The 13,921-nt window shown below is 35.5% G+C and overlaps 1 protein-coding gene across 4 annotated transcripts in view; it reads left to right on the top strand.

Moving 5' to 3' along the window:
* Window positions 1-54: 54 nt before the first annotated feature.
* The window catches only part of LOC135114285 (lactadherin-like), a 273,601-nt gene continuing 259,734 nt past the window's right edge, over window positions 55-13,921 (top strand). Inside the window, exon 1 of one of the 4 annotated variants that reach the window (XM_064030172.1) lies at window positions 55-993. In XM_064030172.1, coding sequence (XP_063886242.1) covers window positions 991-993 — 3 coding nt within the window. In that variant the 5' untranslated portion in view covers window positions 55-990. The remainder of the gene's footprint in view (window positions 994-13,921) is intronic. The other 3 variants (XM_064030169.1, XM_064030170.1, XM_064030171.1) reach the window with 3 other exon arrangements.

Here is a 13,921-nt window from a genome sequence, read left to right as displayed (position 1 = left end):
TAATAATAAAAAAAAAAGTCCATCGTTAAGACCGGTTGTCTCTAACCCCATTCGAGGAGGAGACGTTTGCTGCTGGTGATGACGAAGGGAGAAATTTACTGTAGCTGCAGTGCCCAGCTTTCCCCATGAGAGTCTGGGAAAAGAGGAGTGTAAAAAGATAAGATTTTAAACAAACATACGATCATATCTTATAGGTAACAGTTCCACGAGAGAAGCGGGTAGTGTTGTTTGAGGGAAGGGGTGGACGTCCTCTCCGCGGAGCGGCATCAGGGTGGTGGGTAGCGATAGCAGGAGGCCATTAACTCTTCTTTTGTTTGGGGATTTCCCTCCTTTTTTTTTTCGGAATTCTTCTTCAATATTTTCCTCTCCATTTTTTCAATCGGAGGTCATTTATCATATCGTGGAGAGCTGAGAGCTGGGAGGACGAGAAGGACGGGCGGTCCCGGCTAAGTGGGAGCAGAAATGCACAGGAAATTATCATACGCTTGTTTTGTACCTGCAAATAATTCAAGACCAACGGAGTGAATAATTAGGATTAAACAGAGAGGTCTGGGAGGAGGCTGGCAGGGCAGTGGGTGGCAGGCTTGGCAGGTGGCGCTGGATTCAGGCTGGGTCGAGAGGGCTCGAGGCGGCTGGTGAGCAGTAGTGTCACGCAACAGCTTGTGGAGTGCGGGCGTCCGGTCTCTGTCCGGTCTCTGTGAGGAGCCAAACCAGTTCTCGGCCGCTGCGCAGGCTGACTACCAGATGTGTACCACACTCGTGTTTCCCTTACGTGCTGTGCGATTGTGTTGTCGCAGGACTTCTTGCTGAAACATGTGAACCTTCAGTGAAAGGTTTTGGCAGTATTTGTCTCAAAAACCGCGCGGAAGTTTTAGTCGGTCATTTGTTGGAGGTGTTTTGTTGCTACAGATTGTTTTATGAGCGTTGGAGAGTGAGCCTGACCAGGAGGGACATGTCCTCACAGAGCTAGGCGGTGGTTGAGTCAACACCATGGTAAGTAGTTGCAACATCGGTCTCGTTGAAATCTCTTCAGTTAGTGTGGACGCTGGCGATCCAGAAAGTTAGGAGAAAGAAAGGCAAAAAGAAGAAAGTTGCTATTGCAGAGAAGTAGTAGTTCCGAGGCAGGTTATCAAACAAAACTCTTCATTTGGGCGTATTTCCTTAGTGTTGCTTGTAAGGTGTTGCGGAACACAAAAATTAAAATCTAATAAAAACCCTTATGTTACAAGCATTTTTTTTTTTTTTTTGTATGTTGACGTTCATTATTTAACATGCCTTATATATATTTCGAGTTACAGAATACAATCGCCATTGCGCTTCAGTAAATATGAAACGATATATATATATATATATATATATATATATATATATATATATATATATATATATATATATATATATATATATATATATATATGAAGAAACAAGTGAAGTAGGGTGATTCTGCATCCGATAAAATCGCGATACGACACTGACATTTTTTTTTTTCTTATTTCTACTAGCGCAGCGGGTGACGAGGAGTGAGGCGGAGTGATGTAGGGTAAGGCGGTGATGCAAGTGATAGAAGTGATGCAGAGTGAGGCGGGATGTGGCAGAGCAAAGCCTAGTGATGCAGGATAATATCTGGTGATGCACGATTAGTCGAGGTGAAGCTGGTACGTTAGTCAGAGGGCGGCTGGGAAGATGCCGTATATCATAAAGGTGATAATAATGAATTATTTAAACCTCAGTGATATTTGTGTACGTATGGCATTACGTCGACAAGGGTAAAGCGTACAGGGGAAGTTGTTATACGGGTGCCTCTTATAAAGTATGCTTTAGTCTAGAATGACATAAAGGGCTTCTCAAGGCAAGGTTTTCGTAATGCAGGTACAATGATTTTACTTCATTACTAGTTTTGTTTTATTAGTTGATTTAGACAGAACGAAGTAAATGGAGCCTAGTAGAAAGAATTTAGTTATTTATCAGCGATGAATTTCCATGTAAGTGTTATCATCTCTAGAATATTTTTACTTATCGAATGGTCGGAATCATCTGATGTAATCTATTGGGTGTCACTTTTTGGCTGTGTGTGTGTGTGTGTGTGTGTGTGTGTGTGTGTGTGTCCTTGCTTGCTTCTGACTGAATAAACTCTCTTTTCATAAGCTCTCCCTGTCTCTCTCTTTCTTTACTTAACCACAGCTGATTTTATGTTTATGTATTAATATTTTTAATCGTCTTTGTCAGTTAGTGAGCCTGTCTGTTAGTGTGTCTGACTCTTGTTTAGTATGTTTAGTATTTCTATCTTGATAAATGCACAGGTCTCTCTCTCTCTCTCTCTCTCTCTCTCTCTCTCTCTCTCTCTCTCTCTCTCTCTCTCTCTCTCTCTCTCTCTCTCTCAGTGTGTATGTGTGTGTGTGTGTGTGTGTGTGTGTGTGTGTTCTCCTCCCGCTATAGCTATCTACCTGTAGATTGCCTTTAAATTTGTCTGCCTGTCAGTTCTTTCCCTTCTGTCTTAATTTTCTCCTCTTCTTCCTCCTCCTCCTCCTCTTCCTCTTTATATACATCTTCGCTACCCGCTACTTGTCCATTTCCTTTCCATGTTTTGATCATTCTGCAGCGTTCGCCTATCAGGGGTTCGTCTTGTCACAGATTTCTGCCCCGTGCGGGCGTACATTACCAAGAAAGACTAGACTTAAGATTCAACCCATGTTCTTGTCTTTGCCTTCTTGCCTGTTGTCTTCACTGTTACTTCGGGAATTGTGGTAAAGGGTGGAATATTTTAAGGACCCTGTGTAAGTTTTGCTGTAAGAACTTGGTGGTAATTAACGAAAAGATAAATGTGTACTACATTAATGTATAGGATGTTTTCAGGTTGGCGTGCGGAATAACGGGTGGTATACTTTAGGGTTTCTATGCAACAATTCTGAAACTTTTCGTATGCCTGGTTGATTATGTTTACATATAGTACAATTTTAGTGTAATATGTTGTGAACGTGAAACAGTTTGTGATTGTTGGAATATTTTTAGACTCTAATAGTTTAATAAATTTTGGTGATTTATTGGAATGTTTACTAGCTTATAATTGACAATATGTATGTATATATATATATATATATATATATATATATATATATATATATATATATATATATATATATATATATATATATATATATATATATATATATATATATATATATATATATATATATATATATATATATATATATATATATATATATATATATATATATATATATATATATATATATATATATATATATATATATATATAAGCGAGTTGTTGATGCATCTGCGGATGTGTAATTGTTCATATGTCATTGTTAGACTGAAGGGACTGTCACGGCCTTGTCAATTTTTATGACTTATAAAAAACGAATCGCCATTATGGGCTGGCCAAGTTATACAGTTGACATTGCGATGGGTGGAGAGTGAGCACAGAGTTCAAACCAAGAATGTCTTTGCGAATGCAACGCATGCCTCCTTTTATTTGTATTTTCTGTTATGAAAAAATTTAGTGTTCACTGTAAATTAGCGAGAAGGTAATTGTGTGGTCGTGTCGTCTAAAGACAGCCAAACACTGGGAGACTTTCGAAATAAACAGAAAGGTGGATTATCTTTATCTTTAACTAATAAGGTGGATTATCTTTATCTTTAACTAATAAGCACTTACCGTGGAAGCATATTAAAATTTCCCATGTATTCTGACAATAAATCTATTTTGCTTTAAAAGGCCCGCAATGATTACGTCTGTGGTGTCCCGCTACAGATATGCGCAGGGAGAGGTATCTAATACATTTTATGGTTGTACGTCACATTAGAGTACTGATCACACGGTAAAGATAGTACTGCTTTCTTGATTGTGTCAAAGTTCTGAAGACACGGTGAAAATTATCTTTCTTTACACAGGATATGAATTTTTCTTTAACAAGATGAAAATATTATTTTCTGATATCAGATGTACAAACACACGGCAGAGCCAAAGGCGAAGAAATATATATATATATATATATACGAGTATATATATATATATATATATATATATATATATATATATATATATATATATATATATATATATATATATATATATATATATATATATATATATATATATATATATATATATATATATATATATATATATATATATATATATATATATTTTTTCTCACCAGACGCAAGGTAGGCAATGCCTGTCAGTGTCCGGCCTCTACGAATCTTCTCCAAAGGTCTCTATCCATGAAATCCTCATCTCTGGTTATTTCTTGTAGATTTCTTCCTCTTCGTTCAGTAGCTTCTTCAACTCCCTGCATCCATCGCTTCCTAGGTCGTCCCACCGGCCTCCTGCCTAAAGGAACCCATTCCAGAAACTTCCTTGCGTATCTTGTATCTTCCATTCTTTGGACATGTCCATACCATCTCAATTTGTTCTTTTCAACTATCTTCAGTACAGATGTTATCCCTAATCTCTCTCTGGTTTCTCCATTTCTAATTCTATCAAGTCTGGTCACACCTCGGATCATTCTCAGAACTCTCATTTCTGCTGCTTGTATTTGTGAAGATGTTCTTGTTGTCAGTGTCCAAGTTTCTGACCCATATAGAAGTACTGGTCTTAGTATTGTTGTAAATATTATGGTTTTAGCTTTTGTTGGAATATTCTTATCTTTAAGTATGGGATACAATGCACTGACATTTGCATTGTACTTCTGTATTCTATTTAAAATTTCCATATTCTGTCTGTTTTCCTCGTCGAAAAGTACTCCCAGATAACAAAATTTGTCGGTCTGCTTCAGTTTAACGTTTTCTATGTAAATATTACATTCCTCCTTTATTCTGCCAACTTTCATTATTTCTGTTTTTTGTTTGTTCATTCTCATTCCTTCCCTATTTAAGACATCATTCCATCTTGTCATGGCCTCTTGAAGATCTTGTTGGCTTCCTGTCACGACAGCGACATCATCTGTATAGGCCAGCGTGATCTCTTTATCCTCCCTTACACACACTTCCTTCAGGCAACTGTCCATGTATATAATGAATAGCAAAGGAGAGAGCACTCCCCCTTGTCTCACTCCTGTCTTAATGCTAAACCATTCACTCTCCAGCTCTCTGTTCTTGACTCTGCTCTCCGTGTTCTTATATATACTCTTAATTACTCGTATCAGTTTAGAGTTTATGCCGTAGTCTTGATGTTGTAAGACTCTCCACAAGCAATCTCTTCTAATTCTATCAAAGGCTTTTTCCAGATCTATAAAAGCCACATATTTATCAATGCTCCACTCCCAACTCTTCTCCATTATCAACTTTAAAGTGAACACTAGATCTGTCGTGCTCCTATTGGGCCTGAAACCATACTGCCATATTCCTAGGTTCTCCTCGACACAGGTTCTTAATCTTTTCTCAACTATTCTTTCATATAATTTTCCAACATGAGATAACAGGGATATACCTCTATAATTTGCACAATCTGTTTTACTGCCTTTCTTATATATTGGACATACTATTGCTTTGTGCCAGTCATGGGGCACTTTCTCCTCTTTCTACGCATTACTGAAAATGTACCTCATCCACTCTACACATTCTTCCCCAGCAGCTTTAAATAGCTCTATAGGGAGCTCGTCGTCCCCTGGGGCTTTGCCGCTTCTCATCTTCTTTAGTGCCTCCTTCACTTCCTCTATACTGATCTCATTTGGGTTCTCTCCTTGTTCCTCCTGTATATCTAGATTCCGCTCTTCATCCACTTCCACATCCTCCACATTTAGAAGTTCTTGGAAGTATTCTCTCCATCTTTCTTCAATCTCCTGTGGTTTTGTTAGTAGTTCTCCTGTTTTGTTCATTATTGCATATGTTGATTCGTTATTTCCTTTCCTATAGTTCTTAGCCATGCTATACAATAATTTTCTTGTTCCTTCTACGTCTCTCTCTAGATCTTGTCCAATCTTGATCCACATGTCCTCCTTGGCTGCTCTTTTGGTTGCTTCTGCACTGTTTCGTTTATCTACGTAATCTTCTCTATCTTCAATGTTTCTTGTTTTCATCCATTTTCTGAAAGATCTTGTTTTTTCTTTGACTGCTTCCTTAACATCATAAGTCCACCATGCAGTACTTTTCTTTTTGGTTTCATATTTGATTTTAATACCAACTGTCTCCTCAGCTGCCCCATACACAGTGTTCTTGAATTTATTCCATTGTTCTTCTATGTTCATTTCTTCCAATTCCAGTTCGGTTGGTTTTCGTAATGTTACCAGTTGCCGCAGTACTTGCTTCTTCTCTTCGTCCTTGAGGTTTTCCAGTTTGAATCTCTTGCTTTTTCTTGACTTTTTCCTTTGGTTTTACAATTTTCAATTTAGCCACCACCAACCTGTGGTCAGAGTCTAAGGACACAGATGGTATGGTCCTAACATCTTTAAATATGTTTTTCTTGTTGGTGAGAGACAGGACAATCATTGACCTCTCAGTATATCCTTGTTGTGCTGCATTCCACCGATACCATGTCCATTTATGGCTCTCCTGATGTTTATAATAAGTATTCATAATGGACATGTTATTCATCACACAATAATCTATTATTCTTTCTCCCTCCTGGTTCCTTTCGCCAATGCTAAACTCTCCGATGACGTGCTCTACTCCATCTCTATTCTGTCCGACATGTCCATTCATGTCTCCCATGACAATGACATTCTCGTGATGTCTTATTGTTTCTGTCATTTCCTGTAGAGTTTCATAAAACTGCTCTTTCTCCCTCAGACTTCTGCCCTGTTGTGGAGCATATGTTTGGATAATACTAATTTTTGTCTGTTCTATAGTTAACGTTATACCCATCAATCTCTCATTTCTGCAGTCCATACTGTCCATCCTTTCTGCCATCAGTGGTGACATCATTATAGCAACCCCATGTCTTCCATCCTCATTACCACTATATATGATCTTATAATTTTCATGTAATGTTTTTTCTCCTTTCCCTTTGATTCTAGTTTCACATAATCCAACGATTTCCAGCTTTCTTTCCTTCATCATCTCTATTATTTCCTCTTCTTTATCCTTGAATGTTGCCAAGTTTAACGTTGCAATCTTTATTGTCTTTTGTTTCCTATTTTCATGTCCAGTTCCATTCCGGTTCGTTACCCTTTGGTCAGTCCGATTCCGAGGCACGTTCTGCGTTTCTTGAGCAAAAACTGTAACACCAGTGGCTTGCTAGGCCTATCCTGGCTCTTCGGAACTGTTAATTAGTCCTTTCCTGCTGCTTATTGCCCCCAACTGGTTACAAGGAATCTCCTACTAGTCCCCGGGCAAGCCTGCAGGTTAGGGTAAGCCGCGACACTTCTTCAAAGTTACACAGTTCCTTGTTCATGTGGAGTAGGCCCATGAACCGTCGCGGATATATATATATATATATATATATATATATATATATATATATATATATATATATATATATATATATATATATATATATATATATATATATATATCATTGAATGTGATAGCTAGTTGAGCATTTATTATTTTTCTTAAGATATTTTCCTTATATCTTATGATTGTCTTATATTCTTTTTTAATTGGCTGTATGACTTCGTCGAAGCTAGTCATTTTCGCTAGATCGCGATTTCGGGTCCTTGACCCTTCTTCAGTAGCGAAGGTCTATCCGTGTTGAGGGTGTCGGAGAGAATGGCTCAAGCTGATTGCATTTATACCGGTAGGCTTGTCACCCCGCTGCCCGTCCTGGTCTCTGATTGGCTGACGGGTATATATATATATATATATATATATATATATATATATATATATATATATATATATATATATATATATATATATATATATATATATATATATATATATATATATATATATATATATATATATATATATATGTATATATATATATATATATATATATATATATATATATATATATATATATATATATATATATATATATATATATATATATATATATATATATATATATATATATATATATATATATATATATATATATATATATATATATATATATATATATATATATATATATATATATATATATATATATATATATATTATATATTATATATATATATATATATATATATATATATATATATATATATATATATATATATATATATATATATATATATATATATATATATATATATATATATATATATATATATATATATATATATATACGAGTATATACAATTATTTATATGTATATATCGCAAATTTTTGTAAGCAAAGTTTTGAGTACACCAAGGGCTTCTCTTCGTCGTGCCCTCAGAAAAGTTAACTCGCAAGAATGTGTAACAGCCAGACTGATTCTCCGGTGGTTGGTGCAAGGGAGACAGCACTTCGCGATAGCAACTTCGAAGTTGGTTTTACGTACTACATTGTGTGGCGCTGAAAGAGTCGGGACCTAAATTCCCCTTTGGAGTTCTTTGCCTCATCTCCTGATTTTGTTTTACCATCTTTTTAACTTTCAGAAGAACATCGAAATGCCTCTAGGATCAAACTTTTCAACGCGGTTGCTTCTTTTTTTGTTTAATCTCTCTCTTTTTTTTTTTTTTTTTTTTTTTTTTTTTTTAGGGATTGGCGATTAAACGTCATTTTCTGCTTCCTTTGGCCAGCCTCTTTAGCATGAAACAGGCACCAAAACTGGCGCTGCAGCAGGACCGTCTCAGATCAGCACCACCACTACCTAGGGAGAGCATGAGGCGTTAAGAGTGTGTGCCCTGCTGAGTCACTCCTGAACCTTTGGGATGCTCCGCCAGGCGCCTGATTTATTGCTGCCTGTCTAAAGACCCACGACCTACATAGATTGAGGTTTCCTAAGCCTAATCCTCAAGGACTCTCACCAACACCCTCTTTTTGTTCAGACGTCACAGTACTTGTATTTTTACATTTTTATTATTATTATTATTATTATTATTATTATTATTATTATTATTATTATTATTATTATTATTATTGTTATTATTATTATTATTATTATTATTATTTATTTATTTGTTTATTTATTTATTTGCATAAAGGAGGCTGACCAGGGGATACAGAGATCCTAGGGATATCACTTAATTGTCTCTTAAAAGAAAAAAAGTTTAGTAAAGAAATTGTTACCAGGCAGGCCAGTTTAATTCTGAAAGTGATGCATTGGTATTGGCTTACATTGTAGATCGGCAGTCAACCCGTCCATCCCTTATAGATTTGTTACTCATATTGTAAATTGAATAAAATTTCTTTTAATGTTCAGGACTGTATATTGAAAGCAATTTCGTTTAATGTGAGGAAATGATTTGCATGATAAGTACTTAGTGTTTGTGGTGTTTGCAGAGAGAGAGAGAGAGAGAGAGAGAGAGAGAGAGAGAGAGAGAGAGAGAGAGAGAGAGAGAGAGAGAGAGGGAGAGAGAGAGAGACCGCGAATCACAATATAGCATACCTCGTTTTAACTCAGAACATCAGCTGTTTATCTTTTTTGTCCAGAAGGGTTGAAATTTATTGCTTATTTGCTGCTGTATCTTATTTTCTCTACTAGATGAACTGTGTCGGCGTTGTCAGTGTTAGCGAATATATTACTGTTTTCTTCATTCCCTGGTGTCCTGAGGGGAAGGAGAGCTGGTCACCACTCTGAGGGACCTCATGTACAATGCTTCAAGGTGGTCTCGCCCCTTGACGCGTTTCGTAGTTCACCTAAATCAGAGGGGCATCCTTCATGGTTTGCAAGTGCAAAAGTAGTCAAGCGCTTGTCGCCCGCACTGTTAGGGGCGTCACGTTTGTTGTGTTTTATTTCTGAGGAATATATTTTGTGTGTTTTTTTCTGATTCTCTCTCTCTCTCTCTCTCTCTCTCTCTCTCTCTCTCTCTCTCTCTCTCTCTCTCTCTCTCTCTCTCTCTCTCTCTCTCTCTCTCTCTCTCTCTAATAATGACAGAAGTTGCAAAGCCTAAAACAATCTGAATGTTGTGCAGGCATTTATGAAGGAGGTTTCCTTATCACCGTTCAAGATTGTTATTTTGATCATCATCATACTTTTCGGTAGTAAGTATCATCATATAGAGTAGTTTGGTATTTAGCGTCGTTCAGTTTAGTTTAGAAATGCCGTTCATCATGTATTCAGAAAGGATTAAAAGAGAGCCGATATCGCTCCACTTCTTCAGACTGATATCCTTTTTATTAAAAAGATAAAAAAAAAATGTAGCTTTGAAACTTTGCTTTCACGAACTGTATATTCGCTTAGAGAGAAAATAATAATTATAAAGAAAAAAATATCTATTTGGGCGGGTGTATATCTCTGAAAAAATATAATGAAGATCCCAATATCCATCTTGAGGTAATTACTACTTGTCAACGAAACTGGCAAACGTTATGCCGTCACAACATGACACAGGATCATGGGCTGCCAGGTGCTGTGGCCTTGGTCATGACGCCATATCTATAAGTGGGTATCATTCGTGCTAGCCCGCAAATTATCATACGGGCAATGGTTCACTTATTCGTCATCATTAATACACACACACACACACACACACACACATATATATATATATATATATATATATATATATATATATATATATATATATATATATATATATATATATAATATATATATATATATATATATATATATATATATATATATATATATATATATATATATATATATATATATATATATATATATATATATATATATATATATATATATATATATATATATATATATATATATATATATATATATATATATATATATATATATATATATATATATATAATTCATTTATTTATTATCATTATCATTATTATTATTATTATTATTATTATTATTATTATTACTACTATTATCATTATTATTTATTTATTTTTTTTTTTTGCGACATCTCTCCTCACGCTAGGGAAATCCTCAACCCAGTACCCACAACACTGCCGGGGTAATGGACAAGCATGAACCGACTAGACGATTTTATATATTCGAAAACTACTAGCCCTTCGATGAAGATGAGCCGTTAGTCAACTTCACCGCCGCTACCTGCTTATTGCATCGCCTTTCCTCAGCCGCGTTGTGTTTCACAGGGTTGTGGACTTGCTCTTGAATTTGTTTACCGTGGCGAAGACCATTTTCGGTTACGTAACAGTGAGACTGGTTGCTGGGCCGTGGAAGCCTCATTCTCCGTCCCTCGACCAGGGTTTTCGCCAAGGCTGCTCTGTCACAGCAGTTCAAATGAATACAGATGTGATGAGCAACTGAGTAATTAACATTTTCTGAAATTATTAATATGAATATTCTCGTCACCTCGTTAAGATAATAAAAAAAAAATTTGGCGCCCTTCTGTTATTGTATATTCAATTTTTTTTATTTGTATACATTGAAACATTTACGCAGGTGGATTAGGTAGATATTCATGATCTAAGTGCATGCATAATGTATATTTATTGTGGTACTTGCAGGAGGCCGGTCTTGAGTAACATGATGCCGTGATCGTTACGAAATTACGTGATGGAAGCTAATAAGTGAGTGAATTCAAACCGTTACTTGAATTACTGCAATGGCTTCAACATGGTCAACCGGGCTGTGCTTTGTCTTTTGTGACATCTTCAACATCAATACATTCTTTTTTTTTTCGAAACTGAAGCAAGCTTGCGATAAGTGACATGTGTCAGTGGGAGGTGACCATAGAAAAAAAAAATAATGAGAAACTATCTAACCCATCTACTGGTAATAGCATTATCATACATTATTTTTTCTTTCTTTCTTTCTTCTTCTTTCGATTCTATGTCCTCTGATTTGATAACAATCTTTTAACTACCAGTAGATGAAAGGACTTAAGGTCGAGAGAAAAGCTAAGCAACAGTGCAAGTGAGTGCGTCAGTTGAGTTGACTTCTGGCTACTATTTACCGCATCTGTATATAAAAATAAAAAGGGCAGTTTTCTGTTGTTTGAAGGAAACATTTTCTCGTGTAATGATCGAAATATCAATTATTTGTCGGTATAAAGTAGGTAAAGGAGATGAAATTAATTTGTGCTATATCTGGTCAAGTGAGGAAGGGCGCCTGTGGCTTGCTTCTTGTAATGGGAAGCATTGTTCCACCGCTGACAACAGACTTGTCAGGTATGCTCAGGAGACGTGAATGCGTTTCCTTCCAAGTAGATGAGTCTTCCTGGAGGTGGCAGTTAATGATGTTTTCAAGAAACAAAAAAAAGAGACAAAGACAACACCAGCAACAACAATAACAACAACAACAACACAAACGTTTGGAAAGAAGTGATAAAATGTTTTGCCTTTCCATTTATCCTTACCTTAATTCGTATTACAGTAACCTACTTAATGTCTGTAAATTAACGGGTGCGAATTATGATGGGAAGCGTGAATGTAGAAGCCATGAGTAATACATACGTAGACTGACGTTGTGGTTTACTAGTACATAGAAACAGCTCACCAGGTTGAACTTGATTCGAGTGGCGACTTCCTGAACTCCTGGCCCACGAGCGCCTCTGATACGCTTGTTGATACGGAAATGGGAACGAAGACTAATTGAATGCCTTACTTAATGAGTCCCAACAACGAGGCTATATTATGGCCCCGAAGAGATGGGAAGGATGACGTGGTAAAAAAAAAGAAAATAAATAAATAAATAAGAAATAAAGGAATGACTTGTAAACATTAATCTAGAACATATGACCCGCCGATATAATGAGATGATTGGGGTGTGGACCTCACACCATCACGCGTCGGAGCAAGGAACGGCATACCCAAAAATTTGGGGACTGCAAAAAAAAAAAAAAAAAAAAAAAATCTTTTACTGCACGACTCCTACCGATCTTTGATAATCCATTGAGTTCTGAAGAATAGGAGTAAGAAACACTCAGGATCGCATGACTTGGAGCTTCAGGACAATTGATATAACAAGGTCAATTATGAGGAAGCCAGTAAAAAAAATAAAATAAAGATGAAATATGTTGTCTCGTGCCTCACATTATCTTGTATCTCGGCTCTCCCACCCACTGTCGTAACGTAATTGGTAATAATAACTCAACCAACCGACACAAGTGTAATAATGGATAAGACCACTAGGAAGAAGTTGGATAAAAGATGTTATGTGTCATTCTTTACATCAGTGGTTTTCAAACTATTTAGTATGACGGCACACTAAGAAACAACTAATATTTTTGCAGTACACCTACCCTTTTATATGCATATATATGCATATATATATATATATATATATATATATATATATATATATATATATATATATATATATATATATATATATATATATATATATATATATATATATATATATAAATAATTAGTCACCCTTGTTAAATATAAATTACAATTTACAATAGTTTCATTATATTATATACGCAAATCAAAATCCTACCCAAGTTTTCGCGGCACATCAAGATAATGGCTGCACACTAGCACGCCGCGGCACACTTTGAGAATGAGTGTTTTACATAATCGTTTAGCTCAGTTTTCCTTCTCGCTGCCATACAGTAGTGAAGGTGCCGAAAACACTCACCTAATGAAAAAAATAAAAATAAATAAAACATATAGACAAACAAATAAATTCAATCTTAATGAGAGAAACAAGAATGGCTGAAGGCCAGAACTTACATTTTCACTATCAGTTGGTTGCAACACACAATTATGCGTTGATTAAATAAAATTTGTAGTTTCATCATAGAAAATAATTGGATTTAATTGAGTTAAAGTTGCGAAGTGATAAGATAGAATATAATATGTTTTATTTCCAACACTTCTTATATGTAGCATAATATATATATATATATATATATATATATATATATATATATATATATATATATATATATATATATATATATATATATATATATATATATATCCTTGAGGTAGTTTCGTGTATGTGTGTGTGTGTGTGTGTGTG

This window comes from Scylla paramamosain, chromosome 27 (genome assembly GCF_035594125.1).
Source record: "Scylla paramamosain isolate STU-SP2022 chromosome 27, ASM3559412v1, whole genome shotgun sequence".
Taxonomy (NCBI): Eukaryota; Metazoa; Arthropoda; class Malacostraca; order Decapoda; family Portunidae; genus Scylla; species Scylla paramamosain.
This window is presented reverse-complemented; position numbering and strand designations above follow the sequence as displayed.